This window comes from Solanum verrucosum, unplaced genomic scaffold, assembly GCF_900185275.1.
Source record: "Solanum verrucosum unplaced genomic scaffold, falcon-dt-bn FXZP01000261.1, whole genome shotgun sequence".
Taxonomy (NCBI): Eukaryota; Viridiplantae; Streptophyta; class Magnoliopsida; order Solanales; family Solanaceae; genus Solanum; species Solanum verrucosum.
In genome coordinates this window covers 14,063,260-14,082,332 of record NW_026019969.1, presented here as the reverse complement: position 1 = coordinate 14,082,332, position 19,073 = coordinate 14,063,260, and the positions used below count along the sequence as shown (strand labels likewise).

General features: G+C 34.9%; 3 protein-coding genes across 3 annotated transcripts; 2 read left to right on the top strand and 1 right to left on the bottom strand.

Annotated features, from left to right (window-relative positions):
• The first annotated feature begins 1,257 nt into the window (after positions 1 to 1,257).
• On the top strand, positions 1,258 to 6,509 carry LOC125816670 (guanine nucleotide-binding protein subunit beta). Its single transcript, XM_049496292.1, has 6 exons — positions 1,258 to 1,510; positions 1,609 to 1,703; positions 3,661 to 4,085; positions 4,209 to 4,566; positions 4,837 to 4,950; positions 6,247 to 6,509. The coding sequence occupies exons 1-6, from the start codon at positions 1,405 to 1,407 to the stop codon at positions 6,280 to 6,282; spliced, it is 1,134 nt and encodes a 377-aa protein (XP_049352249.1). The 5' UTR covers positions 1,258 to 1,404; the 3' UTR covers positions 6,283 to 6,509.
• Positions 6,510 to 7,171: 662 nt separating this feature from the next.
• LOC125816677 (transcription termination factor MTEF1, chloroplastic) lies at positions 7,172 to 8,074 on the top strand. Its single transcript, XM_049496303.1, is given in 2 exon segments — positions 7,172 to 7,265; positions 7,268 to 8,074. Coding segments are annotated over 2 exon segments (879 nt in total). The 5' UTR covers positions 7,172 to 7,186; the 3' UTR covers positions 8,068 to 8,074.
• Positions 8,075 to 8,320: 246 nt separating this feature from the next.
• LOC125816630 (coatomer subunit gamma) lies at positions 8,321 to 17,961 on the bottom strand. Its single transcript, XM_049496247.1, has 18 exons — positions 17,705 to 17,961; positions 17,092 to 17,189; positions 16,912 to 16,962; positions 15,479 to 15,592; positions 15,190 to 15,390; positions 15,004 to 15,105; positions 14,056 to 14,163; positions 13,696 to 13,926; positions 13,172 to 13,422; positions 12,824 to 12,995; positions 12,541 to 12,696; positions 12,409 to 12,459; positions 11,591 to 11,731; positions 11,317 to 11,514; positions 10,268 to 10,399; positions 10,012 to 10,185; positions 9,030 to 9,269; positions 8,321 to 8,845 (listed from the first exon to the last, which is right to left on the bottom strand). Exons 1-18 carry the CDS (start codon positions 17,748 to 17,750, stop codon positions 8,651 to 8,653), a joined length of 2,661 nt encoding a protein of 886 aa, XP_049352204.1. The 5' UTR covers positions 17,751 to 17,961; the 3' UTR covers positions 8,321 to 8,650.
• Positions 17,962 to 19,073: the final 1,112 nt, after the last annotated feature.

Here is a 19,073-nt window from a genome sequence, read left to right as displayed (position 1 = left end):
ATTTACTTGGGGAGAAGCAATCAATGTTAAAAGTGTAAACAAGGTGACTCAATCTAAGGTCACAAAAGTAATAGTTTTAAAAAAATCAAATATTGTAGGACAAAGCCCCTTCTATACTTTAAAATATATTTGACTTCGAATATTTAGGTATGAAATGATTGATAGTCTATTTAATGGTGAAAATAGAAATTGTTACCTACCGTAAATTAAATTATGTGAAAAGCTAATTATTCTAAAGGTAGAACATTTTATAAATTATACTTGAAGATAAGATTTGAGAAATCACTTTTTTTGAGATTTTTTTCATACGTATCAATAGTGAGACAAGTAATGAAATTTTTTCCCTAGATTAATGACTTACTATAAGTTTATTTTGATAGAAAATGCAAAAGAAAACTTATAATTGATGTTATTGAAGTCGTTATGGACTTCACTAGAACACCTCATACTTCGTGGACACAATCTCATATGCATTCATTCAACAAATTAAAAGTAAGTACTAATAAATTTACTTTCCATGTTTAACATAGAGAAATAGTACGATCACTAACGAGTAGATAAAAATTTATCTAGAGACAAGCGGTTAATGTCCTAGACAAGTTGACTCAAGCCTTATGTCGACTAAAGCGATTATTGTGAAGCTAAAAAAGTTGAATGCTTCCAAATAAAATATTTTTTTCACGTTAAAATATATTAAAATTAAAAAGTTATTAACACTCTATTTAATGATAAAAGTTAAAACTATTCTGTGATGTCAGAAACTTATGCAAATCATAAACATGTGATATGCTAACTAGTCAAAACATATGACATTTGAATTTACTTTTGCTCAAAGATAAAAGGGAAACCTTACACACCACCATATGTTGTGGTGGTGCGTATGAAGCTATATTTATTTTTATTTTAATTAGAAATTTGAATTCAAATTATGAATACGAGAAATTCTTAATAAAAATGATTTTCCCTAAATGAAATCTAGGCGGTACACATCTAAATTAATGAACTCCAAAAATAAAAAATAAAATCCTTACACATGTCTAAAACACGAAAAATTGGCACAATAGGACGGAAACCAAAATTTTTCCCATGGGCCATGGGTCGACAAATTAACACATAAGTAGTACTCGTAGCTCTGTTTTGGGCCGGAAGCCCAAAGAGGAATGAAGTCATTGTGGACCCCACTAGCACACGTCATGCACACGGTGGGCCCGGCGGCTATCAGGCAAACAACTCTCTGTAAAAGGCTGAAACCACCCTCACACCACCACCAACTTCCGTGACTCGCCGCTGTCTCAGCCAGACTCTTTCTCTTTCTCTTTTTCTTTCTTCTTCAGAAACCCTAATTCAAAAGCAAAAAAAAATCTTGCGATTTTGTGAAAATCATGTTTCAATTTCCTTAAAGAAATGTCAGTTGCGGAGCTGAAAGAGCGGCACATGGCCGCTACACAGACTGTAAATGATCTCCGTGAAAAACTTAAGCAGAAGCGTCTCCAATTACTCGACACAGATGGTTAGTTCTTTCTACTTCTTTCTTATTTGAAGCTGTTTCCGTAATTACTCAGAGATCTTGATTTTTTTTAAATTTTTTTTTGGTTTTCTTTTTTGCAGTTTCTGGGTATGCAAAAACGCAAGGTAAAACTCCGGTAACGTTCGGCCCAACAGATCTAGTTTGTTGTAGGATCCTGCAAGGACACACTGGAAAGGTAAGATACTTTCTCCAGTTTTGTGAATTTTAGATTCAAATTTATTCAACGAAATTCATGCTTTCTTTCTTACAATTTATATGTATATAACACCTATCCTTTTTATCTGGGACATACGAATTGTTTGTTTGATCCATTACTTTCACGACTTAAATTTTAATTATATTCTAATTCTTGAATCTTGATGAAAATTAACTCAAATTCGTTTAATTATATTCTAATTCTTGAATCTTGATGAACATTTAAAAAGAATTCTTGAATCTTAATGTGATTTTTTGTTTATGAAACTAACTTTTTCAATTAATATTTTCTGTGTATTAATGTAATAAACAAGCTAGATTAACATCTTGAGCTGTGCAGTCAATCAAACACCGTCATAATGAGCTCAGGATGAGAATTTGAGACCGTGGATTTTTGTCTTTTTGGTCTGGTCCTGTTAGCACGTTTAACTGTTAATGATGCAGTAAAGGGAGTACATTTTGAAAGTCTTACTGCTATCGTAGGACCCCCTAACATGTACGAAGCCAGCACAAACATTTTTTGAACTGTGCATGAATTTAGTGTTAGGGCTGAGCAAGTTTATGTTTAAACCACTCTATTCTTCAATGTTGTGGTTGTTATATGAGGATTAATTGTCGCCTCTTTTCTTTCTTTAGTCTGCTTTACTGCCTTTTCACATTCCCCTTCAGTAGATGAATAATTGCTGGGTGCACGAGGTAATTGGTTCTTGAAGTAAAATCAACAACCATTCTATGATTGGAAGTGACAAAACCTAGTACATTGTGAGTATAGTTACTTGACAAGGTGTCAATTGAATTTTGTTTTCTCGAAGTCAAAACATAACATGGTGACAAAAAAATTCTTAGAAATAATAAACTACAAGGTAAAAGTGGAGGCACAGAGCAGTAGAAGAAGATCAAAACAACAAGAGCAGATTTGGTTAGTTAGTCCTTGACAAGGGTCTAACACAGTTGATTGTAATCTATTTTTTTCAACCTGAATGATACATTATACTCCCTCCGTTTCAATTTTTTTGTCGAGTTTTGACTTGACACGTAGTTTAAGAAGTATAGAAGGCTTTTGAATCTAGAATTCCAAAAAGGAGTAGAGTAGAAGAGAAAATTGGAGAGGAAGAGTACAACATTTTCGTCTAGGGTTTCATGAAAAATCAAAGAGGAGAGGAGAAGAAATAAGAAAAGAGTAAGGGGCGAAGAGAAGAAGATAAGAACTTACATTGCAACACTAGAATTGGAGGAGAAAAGAGCAGCAAATTCGAGTATCAGCAGCAGGAAGAAGATGTGTAAGTCTCTGTTGCAATGGTTTTAAAACTAGACCTTGAATTAACCCTTATTTCAGTGAAATTTTCCAAAAATCTCGCTTTTTTCGCTTAAGGATGCTTCACGCCTCTGGCATTCTTGCTGAGGCGCACACTTTTCTTTTCTAGCCTTGCTTCAGGCCATAAAGTGCCGTACCCCACGTCTTGCCTCATCTTGGTTCACACTTTAAGCACTGAAGCGAGCTCTTTTAATTTCACTGCTGGAAGCTGTTACGGAAACTACTTGGCTTTTCTGAAGGCAGCTATAAGACTTGGCTATTACAATGTGAAAGATCAAAAATGACAATCCACCGGTGGAGAGACTAAAGCAAGTAATTAAGGAAGCATCATACTCATGAACTACCACAACTGCATAACACCAAGTACCAGTACTCACTAAATGGAGTGAGAATACTTTAGTAATCATACTTGCTCTTTACTTTTGCTTCTTTATGTGCGGATAATATCCTCTAAAAACTTTGTTGATGTATTGATGGAGAGACCATTGCAAGTAAATAAGGAAGCATCATATGCATTATAATCCATGGCAACTTAGTTGATGTGTGTTGGAGATCATAATATAGGGGTATTACTTTGTAACTGTGAAGTTGTATTACCAAACTTTTAAAAAATATTTTGCAGGTCTATTCACTGGACTGGACTCCTGAAAAAAATCGTATAGTCAGTGCATCCCAAGATGGTAGATTAATAGTGTGGAATGCTCTCACAAGCCAGAAAACCCATGCAATTAAGCTTCCATGTGCTTGGGTTATGACCTGTGCCTTCTCTCCTAGTGGACAGTCTGTTGCTTGTGGCGGCCTTGACAGTGCCTGCTCTATCTTCAACTTAAATTCACCAATCGATAAGGATGGGATCCATCCAGTATCGAGAATGCTTAGTGGGCATAAGGGGTATGTGTCTTCGTGTCAGTATGTTCCGGATGAGGATACTCACCTAATAACTAGTTCTGGTGATCAAACATGTGTACTTTGGGATATAACTACTGGCCTAAGAACTTCTGTGTTTGGAGGTGAGTTTCAATCTGGGCACACTGCAGATGTATTAAGGTAAGTTGTGGTCAATGGGCTATGCAATTATACTCTCTTTGTCCTTAAACTTTGCAGTATGTTTAACGTATCTTCTGCTTGTATATTGGGAAGCAATCTTATTTCTTTTCCATTTTTATCCAGTGTCTCAATTAGTTCATCTAACCCCAAACTGTTTGTGTCTGGGTCCTGTGACACAACTGCTCGACTGTGGGACACCCGAGTTGCTAGTCGAGCTCAACAAACATTTCATGGACACGAGAGTGATGTTAATACTGTAAAGTTCTTCCCTGACGGTAATAGATTTGGAACTGGTTCAGATGATGGCAGCTGCAGATTATTTGACATTAGGACTGGACACCAGCTGCAAGTATACAACCAACCGCATGGTGACGGTGACATCCCTCATGTGACTTCCATGGCATTTTCTATCTCAGGCCGTCTTCTCTTTGTCGGGTACTCTAATGGTGATTGTTACGTGTGGGACACCCTATTAGCAAAGGTACAACAAAGTTGCATCTTGCTTTTTAACTCATTTCTCCAAAACATTCTTCTATAATTCTAAACATTATCTAGTTTGCAAACATTTTGAGACAATTCTTGATCCAAGCATACTCAATCTCTTCTTTTTTAGTAGGTAACATTTAAATTTACTACTACCATTTTCCTTTCTAGATTGCATTTTCATTTTGATTGTTTGTACATATTTATGATGTCTTTGTTCTTATCTGACATCAGCCTAATTTCTTGCCTTTATGCTTTGAATCAATAGGTGGTCCTAAACTTAGGATCAGTTCAAAACTCTCATGAAGGGCGAATAAGTTGTCTGGGACTGTCAGCTGACGGAAGTGCCTTATGTACAGGAAGTTGGGATACAAACCTGAAGGTAAGCTTTACAGTGGTTTTCTTTTCCTAATGAACAAGAAACTACATTATGATTTTCAAGCATCAAACCAAATTCTAATGAGATGAAGAAATCTAATAAGTTTAGAACCATTGATTACAGAGTTTATGTGCATGAGGAAAGAACTTACACAAATAATGGATGGTAGCTCCTACATTTCCCAAGTTCTTACTTGGATGGGAAACACATATCATATTTTTTAAATACATGATTGAGATTGATTAATTAAAACAAGGTCCTAACCATGGTTAGAGTAATAAATATTTTCATATCTGATTTCTGAACTTTCCTCTCTTTAGCTAAATTCATGTCCTAACATAGGTTATTTTCACAGAATATATTTACTTCTGTTATTGCCACTTCATACCAACTGAATTCCTACCCCATGTTTTAAGCTTTTACTGTATTTTATACTCACAAAATGTATTTGCTTTGAGGTTTTCTTGTTTCTGTTTATATATACATGGTCAATAGCTAGTGTAATAATATTCTGAATACTGAATTTGTATTCACTTCTTCGTTGAAAACACAAGGTATATGTTAAATATTGAACCAATCGAACGAATTTGAATTTTAGCAAATTCAAGGCCCTTAATTAGTGATACTAGAAAATTTTCAATATATGAAATATATAGGCAATATAAGGCTTAGAGTTTGGAGGTTAGAAATTTAGAAAACCAGAGTTGAGAAAAAGGATAGAAGTTTTAATATATTTATGGGTGAGATATGCATTGAGATTGGCAATTTTTTTTGAAGAAAAAATATATATGGAATATCTACTATCCATCATGGTTAAAGTCTTGCTTACAACAACTACTAGCCTGTTATATGAATCCCCACTTCTTTGTTTAAGCTCATGATATCCTCATCATCGAACACATTGACAAAAGTTCAATTCAGCATATAATCTAAACCATAAATTTAAAATGAGACGTCTATCCCCCATCCAAGTGAGAACATGAAGAAATGAAGAAGAGCCGAATCCACAAATAAATAACCCTATTCCACTTCTCATTTTTGGGGCCTCAGTTTTGTGTTTTGGACTAGCCTGCATAGCGGTTAGCCTTGAATATCGAATAATTACTTGAAAGAAAAGAATTACAATCAATTACCGCACAATTGATATTTTCTGTTTCAATAAAAAGGAAAAAACAAGGGATACTCATCTATCTCTCTCTTTTGTTTTCTCCGCAATAGATTTATCCGACTCTTCACAGTTCAGCTTCCTATGTATTCTACCATTAAAACAAGATCTTAATTTCTTTTCTTCTTTGGCAGATTTGGGCTTTTGGAGGACACAGAAGTGTGATCTGAGTTATGAAACACCTCATTCTGTTATTTATCTCAAGTCCCTCTTCATTCTCATTTTCTTTCATGGCCAGCCTGTGGGTTCGCGTTTTGTTTTGGCATCTTCATAACCTGTAGATCTCTTTAATTCTAGTTAATATTTCAGTCAGATAAACCAAATCGTTTCCACATGAATCTGACATATATTACTAGACCAACACCAGTTGTAAAGAATAACCTGTTTGTTGTCAAAATTGTCTGATGGTTTCAGCTGCTTATGTAATTAAAATTCTTTTTAAAAAAAATCTTGAAGAATGAAAACAAGCTTTACTTTTGCCAGCATCAAAAAAAAATTGTGATATTGAAATTCTCAGTTGACAGAACAGCCCAGGCATGAACTTTTTTCTTTTCCTCAACGTTCCTATTTGTTCTCCTCCAGTTTCATTGTTTCCATTAACAAGATTTTTTTTTTCTTTTTGTAAAGATGTTCATTGTTTTCAGGCTTTCTATCATATTTGAGAATTCTCTGTATATGCAAATTTATGTGCTGGTAATATTGTTAGCTTGTTTGTAATGGCACAAGGGTAAAATTGTTCCTTTCCTTTTACAGGTAAAACTTAGTGCATTTTGGCACTTTTAAGGTGTGACGTAGTTAATGATTTAATTTTCATAGAGGCAAAAATGTTAGGTAATTTTCCAGTCAAGCATTGATAAATAGAGATCAGAGTTATCCATTACATGTGTTGGTGGGATGTAGTACGTTGTCTGCAAAAATAGTTAAAGTACACACAAGCTTTCCTGAACACTGTGGGTTTGGGAAGAGAAAAAAGAGAATTTTGACTAATACGTTAGAAGGCGTTATTTTAATAAGAAAAACTGTCAATTTGGGAGGGAAGAAGTATATTGTCATAACAAACGATGACATATAAATATGTGGAGCCACATGACAAATAGACAATGTAGATAAATGTGGCTAAAAGAAGCTATGTTTCTTTGCTCTTCTATCCCAACTACAAAAACTGCTTCTTCATCTCTGCCACAAATATCCCATTTTCTTCATCTCCAAATCCTCCTTTCCTCAGATTTCATACTTCTCACCGCGAAAATCTCCATTATCTAAAATCTCTTGGAATTATCAAGCCTGGTACCAAAACCTATAAAACAAACCCATCCCCAGAAGCTCTTTCCCAAATTTTATCCACGGTGAACTTCCTCAATTCCGAAGGCTTCTCCCAGGCTGATATATCCAGAATTGCTCTTGTTTGTGACCATGTATTTACTCCTGAATTTAGTGTTGAATCTGTATTTGATTTCTTCAAGTTTGATTTAGCTGCAACCCCAGAAGAAACTCAAGGTTTAATTCTTCGATGCCCTCAAATTCTTGAATCCAATGTCCAATTCTGTTTGAGACCAACACTGCTTTATCTTAAAGAATTAGACATTGGAAATTTGAACTTGCCAACAAACTTAAATGCTCATCTACTGAATACTCGAGTGGATAAATTGCAAGAAAAAGTTACATTTTTGCAGGGAATTGGGTTTTCTTATGAAGAATCAGCCAAGTTTTGTGCTAGATTTCCTGCTATATTTGGTTATAGCATTGAACACAACTTGTGGCCAAAGTATGAGTATTTGGTTGAGGGTATGAAGAGGGATATTGAGGAACTGAAACTGTTCCCTCAGTACTTTGCTTTCAGCCTTAGAAACCGGATTGTTCCTAGACATTTGCATCTCAAGGAAAGAAATGTTGCAATTCCCTTGAAAAGAATGTTGCTGTGGAGTGACCAAAGATTTTATGCTAAATGGAAATGATTTTCTTTATTCTGCTTCATGTCTTATATATAACGTTGTATCTGTATTTTTTTGAAAGTGACGCAGTTGTCTAGTGGTGAAAGATTAATTTTATGTAAATATATTTCATCAGGTTGTCACAAATATAATGCATCGTCTTTAAATTAATCGGTCTTATTTGGTAGTTTATTCATTTTCCGGTCCTGACCCCTTCCTTGCACAATTAAAGGTGTGAGAAGAGGGTCAAAGGACGGTGATTCAGACAAACTTCCAATCACACAAAGAATGAACCATCAAAATAGCAAAATTTAGAATGAATACAACAAGCATGGTGCCAACTTTGTATCTCGAACCAAGTACATCAGGTAACACTTTGACAATATAATGCAAAATATACGGACTAGAACTATCAACTCTTTCCTTCGAACCAAAAAAAAAAAAAAAGAGCAACAAGAAAGTCAAATTTAGTGTTTGAATTACCCCAGCCGACTGACTCATTGAAGAGTACCTCGCAGTTCTGAACTGACCAAATTTACTTGGTAAAAAAATTTAAAATAAATCCACTTTCTATTACAAGTGTATTGATCTGAACTCATCTACAAAACTAGCCACTTGCAACAATTTCGTGAATTGCATCGCTGACAGATATATCTTCAGACCTAACAGCCAGTTTCATTGCAACCTCCTTTGGCCCACCGACTCCAAATGACAACCGAACTAGAACCTTTACATTGCCAATGTATAAACCAGATAATAAACATGTGTGTGATCTTGAATTGCTTGGGACTACCTCAGTACCCTGGAGAAACATCATAATAGAACAGTTTAGGATACCACATAAAGAGAAATACGCATAGTTGCTCAGAAAAGGTTCGACCCAAATATGAATTGTGTTCTAGCCAAATCTGTAAAGTATGCCCTTGCTTTAAAAGAGTTCTAGCAGAGTGTTTTGAGTTGATTAGAACAATGAATGAAAGACAAACCTCGCAAGGTTGCATGCCAAGAAGGCTGATAACTGCATTTACAGCTTCAGTTAGGCCTTCCATTGGCCCGAGACCATATTCATCTATCTTTTCACAATCTGCTCCCAAACTCTCCCAGGCATTCCTAAAGTTGGACACTCCTACTTTTAGCATATAATCTGCTGAAACAACCTCAAGATCTTCTAGCTGGTACTCGTCTTCGACACCATCATCTTCAGCTTCACCAGTAGATGGATCCACCTAGTGTATCACCAAAAATTAGCATAGCATATCATCACATTGCATAGGAAAGATATCTTAGAAACAATTTGGCAAGATACACGGAGCTACATTTAATAATCAGAACCGTTGAATACTACAGACAGAAAGAAAAAAATCAGCAGTTCTATTTTTTTATCCTTTTGGAGGTTGGGCTGGGAAGGATTGCTAAAAAGTCACTCACTCCTTCTGTTGTTAGTTTGGTTGGGTCTAGAGTTCAATACTCTATCTGAATTATATACTTTAGGAGAAAAGGGTCCAAGAAAATAACACAAGTTTTTTCTGATGCAGCTATTATTTTGAACAGGCTGAGCTTAATGATGCAGCTATTATTTTGAACAGGCTGAGCTAATGATGCAGCTATTATTTTGAACAGGCAGAGCTAATGATGCAGCTATTATTTTGAACAGGCTGAGCTAATGATGCAGCTATTATTATGGAAAGAAGACACCTTAGTCAAGATGCTCCACACAACTTACATGGCTTGCATAGTTGTTAACAAGTGATCACAATTCACAGCTCAAAAATCCATATCCAAACTAAAATATCAGATATAAGTCTCTATTCATAGACTATAGAGAAGATTTTTCAATACATACAAGTTACATGACTACCAGAAAAGCTAAACTACCAGACAGGAAAAGGAAAAAAAGCTAAACATGGTCATCTCTCAAGTCATGACTCCATCCAGATCTGTTCACAAAATAATTCAGGAGAATTATACCTCTTTAACGATGAACCTTAACGTGTTTGAGAATTTCCCAACAGCAGGGACTCCTTCCGGTCTCTCAAAAGCCACAAATGTCTGCCCTGGGGTATCGTATGGAAGGGACTTGAGAGGTTTGGATGCTACTTCAGAAAATTCCTCAGCTTCAGAAGCATCTACTATAACACTGACCTGCAGCAGGCAAATAACACTTCAAAATGATGATCAGGTCAAATTAAAATGCAAGAAACTCCTCCAAAGAAAAGTTCAATACATTCTCCAGCAATTGTTCAGGAATAGTGTTGGTGCAGTTGTACTGGAACACGATATGACTGTCAAAAATGTGCTTGACAACATTAACTGCATATTCTGTTTCAGCTTCTGTTAGCTCCACTGGCGCAGATGACTGGTCATACATGGAAAAAAAATATTAGCTTAAACAAGTACAAAACAAATCACCTTAGAAAATAGGGAAAAGGGTCTGATATACCCCCTCAACTTTGCCATTTAAAGCTGATATACCCCTCATTATAAAAGTGGTTAATATATACCCCTACTTGTATACAAATGGCTCATATATACCCTTTTCCTCTAACGGAAGTGAAAAAAAATTAATTTTAGTTTAATTTTTTAATTATTTATTTTTAAAAAAATATAATCCCATATGGGTATATTTAATCCTCCTCAAACATATTTTTTTACTTTTTTTTTATTCAATGACTAATTTAGATTTATTATTTTGATGGTCAAATTTATTTATGTTTCACTAATATTCTAGTAAAATTTATTATAGACGACCCAATTTTTTTCTTCAAATACAAAAACTAAATTACAATATAGCCAAAAGAAATAGTTTTAAATTATAATATAGCCAAAAGAAATAGTTTTAAATTATAATATAGCCACAAAAAAATAGTTTTAAATTTTTTTTTCTTTACACCAAGGAATGAAAGAAGAAAAAAAAGAATAAGAAACTCTAATAATGATAATCAAAGAAGTCAAAAAATAATTTATGTATGAAAAAGATTAAAATATACCATGAACTTTGCTAGAAGAATCATATATACCCCTAAATGATTTTTAAAAAAATTAAAAGTCAAAAATATAAATTTAAAACTAAATTTTTCACTTCCGTTAAATGTAGGGTATGTGTGAGCTCATTTTGTAATGGTAGGGATACATGTGAGCCGTTTGTATAACGGTAAGGGTATATATGAGCCACTTTCATAACGAGGGGCATATCAACTCCAAATGTCAAAGTTGAGGGGTATATCAGGCCCTTTTCCCTAGAAAATAAATGATTATGAATATTGATCAACGAACCTTGAAAAGCTTCCCGTAACTGGCAAATTCTGGAATAGAGGACAGTAATCTTTCATACGCATCAACAGTGGAAGTGGGGGCCACCGGTGGAGCAGACAAACCAGTTGGCTTTTTACCAGGTGCTTTCTTCTCTGCCAAGGGTTGAGATTTGACTTCCTTAGGTACAGAATGAATATCAAATGCCTCCTCCGAGGGCTCCTGCCACCATTATAGAAAAACATGAGATAACAAATGCAAAAAGAACTAGAGATCATAATAGAGAGAAGCTACATACATAGTTCTTCAAACTGGTTTCCAGATTGGTTAAAGGGACATCGAGTGAACCAAAAAGGAATTCTTTCACCTCTTCATCAGTTTCAACAACTGCACCATCACCACCAAGGGTATTCAAGTAAAGTGTAGCACGGTCACGGACCTGCCAAAAGATTGCAACACTTGTAAACTGAAAAAAGAATATGACACAAGTAGAAACATATATCGCAATCACAGACAGAGGAGCTAACTGAAAAATATTATAAACAAACAAAAACACATATCACAATCAGCAAAGACAATAGAGAACTATTCGTTTCAGATGATCTCTCACATATGTAGGTTGCTAAAAACAAGTACATGCAACAGAAGCGAAATCCAAGTTACTAGCCATAAAGGAATTTAAAACATAGTTAAACAGTTAAGACAAGGAATACTTTCTTTCTAGTTTACATAGGAATGACCGAATGACAACAAGATATGGGGGAGGGAAAAAAGAAGACAAACTGAAAGGCTCAACCATTTTCGGTTTGTAAAGGGAATTCTTATGAGTAAATGCCAACGAGTTCTGCAAATCTCAACACCATGAAGTTAATCAAGGAAATATGGAATAAATATGGAATCTTTGGCTATTTATTTTCCTTCCTCTTTTTTTTTTTGGAGTGGAAACAACAATACTTAAGTAAGCACATGATTGCTCATAGTCATATATACAGGGCCCTAAATTTCACAAATCAATGAATGGTTCTCCTGATTAACATGAAAGGAAAAGGATAAAGCAAACATTAACAAAGTAATAAAGAATAAAAATAACCGAAGGCATGAAATCTAAAGACTAACCTCATCATCACTGTCAAACAGACAACGTTTCAACAGCACAAATATGCGAGGCTGCAGCATATTAAAGAAACAGTTTTAAAGTCAAAATGCAGCATTCAGTCATGACACAAACTGAAACCAGAACAATTCTACCTTTAATGAATCAACCAAGGCACCAAACTTTGCTAAGGTGCTCACTGCACTGGCCCGAACCGTTGCATTTTCAAGTATCACCCGATTATATATGTATCGGATGTACTTACTGGGGTCAGAGGTCTTAGGTCCTTCATTTCCAAGAAAGTGTAGTATCTATGGATAGATCGAGGTGAGAAATAAACAAATACAACATCACAGAAACCTAATGAAAACAAAAATTACAATGAAATAATGTAGATAGACAAGAAAACCAGGATTAGCAAGAAAAGAGGAAATTAACCTGAGTAGAAAGATATGTAAATTCACAGTCCTCAATGAATTCACATAGGTGAAGCAATCCACCTTCTTTAGCATCTGGGATATCTCTAATCAGGATTACAATCGAATCAACAATAGCCTTCTTGTACTCAAATCCACCTTCTTCCCTCAAAATATTGCTCAAGAAATTCATCCTATTGTTGTTAAAAACACACACACACACACAAAATCCATGTCAAGTGACTGTTAAAAAGTAACAAAAAAAGATGTATCCCCCTCCCCCCTCCCCTTTTTTTTTGCATGTTAAGCTTTGCATACATATATTATATACTGATATCCAGGTTTCTAAGAGAAGTCCATGATTACTCACAATGATCTGTACTTAAGGGGGAACTTCAAACACAATGATCTAATGGCTTCCACCACCACTATCTTAAACTCATCAGCAATGTCAGACATGAAGTTAGTGATCTGCTTCATTAGACGATCAATGCTAGATTCATTCCCAGTCTTGAGTAGAGTTGTGATAGCCAGAGTTGCAATGCTCCTATTTTGATCAGAAATCAGACTCTCCATATCAATGTTGCAATTAGTCACAGCCATAGGATGTGTCATTGCCACCTATACATGGTTCAAAAATTGCAAATTAAGCTTCTTCAGTTACAAAGTTTAAGAAGGTAGTATTGTAACCAACCAGTACACTTCTTTTAGTGGCATAAAAATCAATATCATAGAGAATTAAATTCAAATATGTGTTTACAAAACAGAGATAGGGTTATCCTGATGTGGAAGCATTGGTTAGTGTGCATCATTCGACTAAATAATTAAATCACAGTTACCAAATTAATCATTCATAATAGAAGTAGTAGACCAATGAATGCACAGATGAATCACCTTGTTCAAAGTGCGGACAGCAGCAAACCTAAGAACTGGCTTAGAAGAGCTTAAAAAGAGCTGTAGGACAGTAATAGCAGGAGTTAATTCTCGAGTAGTCACACCGTTAAGCTCTGTGATTGCCCTAGCTGCTTCAAAAATAACCATTTCCGCTTTGTGACGAAGGCAACTCTCTAAATAGTCATAGAATGGCCGATCTCCTGTTTGACTAATGCCAGATTCTCTTATAACCTGAAAATTTATCATTCCAACACACCATAAATAATCCAGGATTGGGATTTCTTTCCAGTAGGCAAAAGCCCAATCAAATAATTAGATTAATACTAAAACTGACGGGAAATGAGGGGGAAAAGAAGGCACCTGACTAGTATAGCGAATCAAAAGGCATTGAGCTAGAGGCGAGCGGACACTCCCTTTTGTCAAACTGGTAACTAGCTTGCTAACAGCTAAACGGTCATTTTGCCGAATCTGCAAAAGCAGAAAGAAAATCATATCAAGAGTGTGAACCTTGCACATGTAAAGACCCAGGAAAACATAACCTTCCATATGATCTATTACCACTTAATCTTCAAAACATTATAAGAACCCCCAAAAAAATGAAAGAATTAGTACTGCTGTGATTTTAATGAATAGTAGAATATGGAAAAATGCAACACTTTAGAAGGTGGTAGGAAACCAGAGATCAAAAGCATGTTTAAACCTGACCACTGTATGAAAGGGAACCCACAAGATATTTTAATATTTAAGAACATGGACCAACTACAGATATATGAGGACTAGTACTACTTCAATACAGTATACAACAACTACGCCTCAGTCCCAAACAAGCTGGGGTCAGCTATATGAATTTTCATTTCTTTATTTAATCTTATATCATGTCATCATCATAATAAATAAAATATAACTGAAAATTACGTTAAAAATATATCAAGATAATGCTAATAATAACAATAATAAAAGTTCTATATGAGTCTAAAACTTACCCTCAACTTCCATACTTAATTTTTTTATGACCATGAAATCTATCCAGGGTAAACCCTCAAGACCAAGGGCGACTTTCGAAATTCAGGGATAATGGGTCCGCTCCTCTACCCTTCTCCACTTAAATATCAAGCTTAGTTTGCATGACATGGGGCTTGAACCCGTGACCTAAGTCACAAGTCCCCCAACCTTTGCCACTTGAACCAACCCTTGGGGGCATCAACACTTTAATTATGAGGTTTTACTCAATATGATTGTGTTAACAAACAAAAATTTCATGACATGAATAAAAATTCAAAGCAAAATTTTATATAACAAATAACATACCTGGTGCAACAGGGCCAGTGCATGGAACTGTACAAGAGCTGCCCTTGATTGAACAGCTTCTTGTACCTCATTGCTCCATCTTTTCACGATTTCTGGGTTTGTCTGTGAAAAGAAACATAGGCCAAGGAGAGTTAGGAAGATTCCACCAACCGAGCAAAAAATGAAAAAGGGTTCTTGAAACCTTACCTGAAGCAAATGGATTCCACTCACAAGGGCAGCACTTGCAACAACAGGGTTTTTGTCAACAATGGCTTGTTTCAAGTATCTCTCTATTTGAGTGAGAAGTGTCCCATCCGTGATTCTACAAAGGACACGAATAGCATTTGCCCGATACATATCAGTTCTGCTATTCATGTCTTTCATAAGAGAGCTCGTAACAATGATAACCTTTTGGAGGCAATGAAACCACATGTCAATTTCATTCATAGGAGGAGTGTAACCTTAAAAGAAAAAAAGAAGAAATTAGGTATCTAACCTCGTCTGCGGAGGGAGAAAGCTCTTTAATTATCAGATACACCATTCTCCTGAGACCAATATCCTTTGACTGAAAGAGTTTTGTGACAGAAAAGAATACTTCTGTAGCCTCAACCTACAAATTAAAACAACTTAAGTGGCAGTCTCACAGGAAGAGAGAGAGAGAGAGAATGTCATCAAAGTGACATAAAGAGATAAGATGGAGCGACTGCTTACGTGGATTTCCCACGAAGGAGGTTGTAATCTCGCTACTTCCCCTTTATGTCCTAAGGGGGAAGGACTAAGAATTCTCAATTATAGAAAAGACAGAAATATTTAGTTTGCTTCAGTTTGCAAATTCAAAATGGCAATAAGAAGAGCCTCTTTTCAAAGATCCATATCATGGACGTGACAGAAAATCTATGTGGGCTAAAACAAGAATTTACAACACTAGCAAATGGCACCAGGGATATTAAAAAGGAAACATTGTAGAGCAAAGAAATGGTATGGTTCTAAATTGGGGCACCGAGATGAAGTAAAGAAAGGAGAAACACTTCAAGGAAGGGAAATTCTCTTTGATCCATTGCACATATTGGTCTGTTGTTTGACTACGTTTGATCAATTTGGCTAATCAACTTTAGTTTAAAGATGTACGCAATTTTCCCATATGACTAGCCAGATACATAAATTCCAAAATTGTAACTGCTGATCATTGCATAATGTGAAAATAATTCACGACCATATCAGACTAGTGTCTGAATAGCAGCATTGAGATGCTTCCGAGATCATTAATCATTAACATGAAAAAACATATCATACTGACACACTATACGTAATGCATTATTGAAAATTATCCTTCACTTCAAGCAGACATGCAATAGCATGTGATATTATCCACTTCCTTATTTTATTTTTTGACTAGGTAAAACACATGTGATATAACCTCCAGATAACAAGACATGATCAGCTAATACCAATTCTATGTAGGGACACAAAAATCCGGATAAAAAAATTGTTTTCTGAGGTGCAAAGTGAAGTAGAATTCATGAAAAAAAAATAACCTTCATCGTGCAAGAACAACAGAATACGCATATGGAGGAGTTACTCACAATCAAGTATTATCCCCGCAAATGAAAATTCAGAACCTTTATACATTTTCTCATAAAATACAGTTGCATTATTATGATAGCCAACGTCACACATCTCTCTATTTCTTCAACGTTTCTCTATACTCTTTAAATGGTGGTTTGGGGCATTTAAATGGCAGCCTGGTGTACGAAGCACACTGCGTTCATGCAGGATTTCATGTGGTGTAGGCAGCCTACCCTAACACAAGCATTCATGGTTGATTCCACAGTTTGGGGCATTTAATTTGTAAAATGTCATTGTACAGTCGTGCCAAAAAAATAAAGGAATACATGTTTTACTGCCAAAACTAATAGCTCTAGAGCTAACCTTTGTAAACGCCTCGCCCTGATTCAGAAGATACAAAAGCTTTGTAATGACCTGAAGAACCGGAAAATAAAGGCAAGACGAACAAATTAGTCTAACCAGCATGACATGCCACCAAAACAGAATGAGAGTTAATTTACTTTTGCACAGCATTTTTTATTTCAAAAAAATAGAACACCATACCTGAGAGCATCTTCTTGCATCCAATTGAGGATCATTGAAAACCCTAGCTTCCTGAAGAACAGCACCCTTCTCAATCCCCATAAACGGGGAATAGTCCACTGTATTGTCATAGAAATCCAACATGAAAATGTCAATTCATCACTCAAACACATATTAAATCCTACTTTAGATAGATCTGAGCAGAAAACGACTATTCTACAGTGTAAAACTACACAGTATAATCTGAGCAAACTAACTCCCCCAACATCATTCAAGCACACACATACCGCACCTCTTTTGGATCCTAAAATTTAAATATACCGTATAGATATTTATCACTGAATTACGTATTTGCAGCATTGAGAATAGCTGTCAGAAGGAAATGAGAAAAAATAGCAAGTAACAAAAGCTGTTTCACAAGTATTCCACTGTAATCAGACTCACTATCGTCCAGATTCACTTGAACACAAAAACAATCAACGAAGAATCTAATCCACAATGCAGATCTGTACTCAGCCTCAATCGAAAATCACAAGCGAAAGCAACAATCCAATCAATTAAATGCAAAACCACCGACAAATTAACATGAGGAATGAAACAAAAGCTTGTGCTAAAATTCAAATAAAAAACGTACTTTCGTCATCGCGATCGTCGTCCTTCTTCACCAAAGGCTGAGCCATTTCTGAGACGACAGCTGAGATCTGTAAGGATACAGATAAATAGAAGTGTAACCGAGTCGGATCGGATAGTAATCGGAAAAAGGTGGGATCGGTTCGGTGAATGAAGAACACAAAGTGATTGAATATATTTATATTGGGTAGCAGCGAATCGAATTACAGATCTCTCGATCTCCCTTCGGACGTACAAGTTCAGTGAAGAGGATTATAACTTATAAGGGTGAAATATTAAACCGGATCCGGTTTACCCGAAGACTATTTTACATTTACAGTTGAAGAAAACGGAGGCCAGTAACCAATGGGATGTGTACACGACATACCATGAAATAAATTTCCTTCGTTCGCTGAAAAAAAAAAGGAAAAAAGGAGTAACTTATAATATACGGAAAATGGTCCAATATCTTTAAAATATGAGTAATATTTTTTTTAAGTTAAAATTTCATTATGATAACTGATAAGTTAAATTTTTTGTAAGTTTTTCAAGTTTGAAAACTCATCTTCAAACAAATTAAAATTCATTTTGATATATATAATCAATAGTATTATGAAATCTTTTTTAAAAAAAAAAATAGTTTATAGCCAAACAAATTCTTACAATCTCTCACCAAAGAATATATATATGACCAAATAAATTTGAAATGTGTACTTTGAAGGTACTTGAACTTCAAAAAGTTATATAAGTAGCAAAGAATAAATTCTCAACCATGAAAGATTATGCTTGGATAACACCTTCTACAAATTCTATTTACTATTAGAATGAAATTGATGTATGAGAACAAAAAAATTTCATGTTACTTCCCTAGTTGTTTGTAAATTATTATTTTTTTGGAATCGTTTGACAATAAATATGATTGAAATTAGACACAATGAGTATTTTTAAACTTTGAAAAGATGATAGATAGTATTTGAAAGTGAATATCTACACATTTAAGGAATTATCTTTTTTCGTTATAATTAACAAGATTAGTTATATATTCTAAGTTCGTCGAAAATTTAATTAAAATGCACATCATCTTAAGTATGTACTAATATATTTCCATAGAGATCTGGGCTCGGATAGTCGTGTTCATATTGATGAAAAGTCTAAAACAATTGTCATCATTTGTTTTTATTAAGATTAATATGTCTGAATTTAAACACACATTTAAATATTAAGATATTGTATTAAGATTTGAATACTAAATAACTTATATTATTATTTGCTCAACATCTTAATAATCAAACTTATCTTTATTTAAGAATTATACTTAAATAAATTAATTATATATATATATATATATATGTGTGTGTGTGTGTGTGTATGTGTGTGTGTGTGTGATGGGTGTC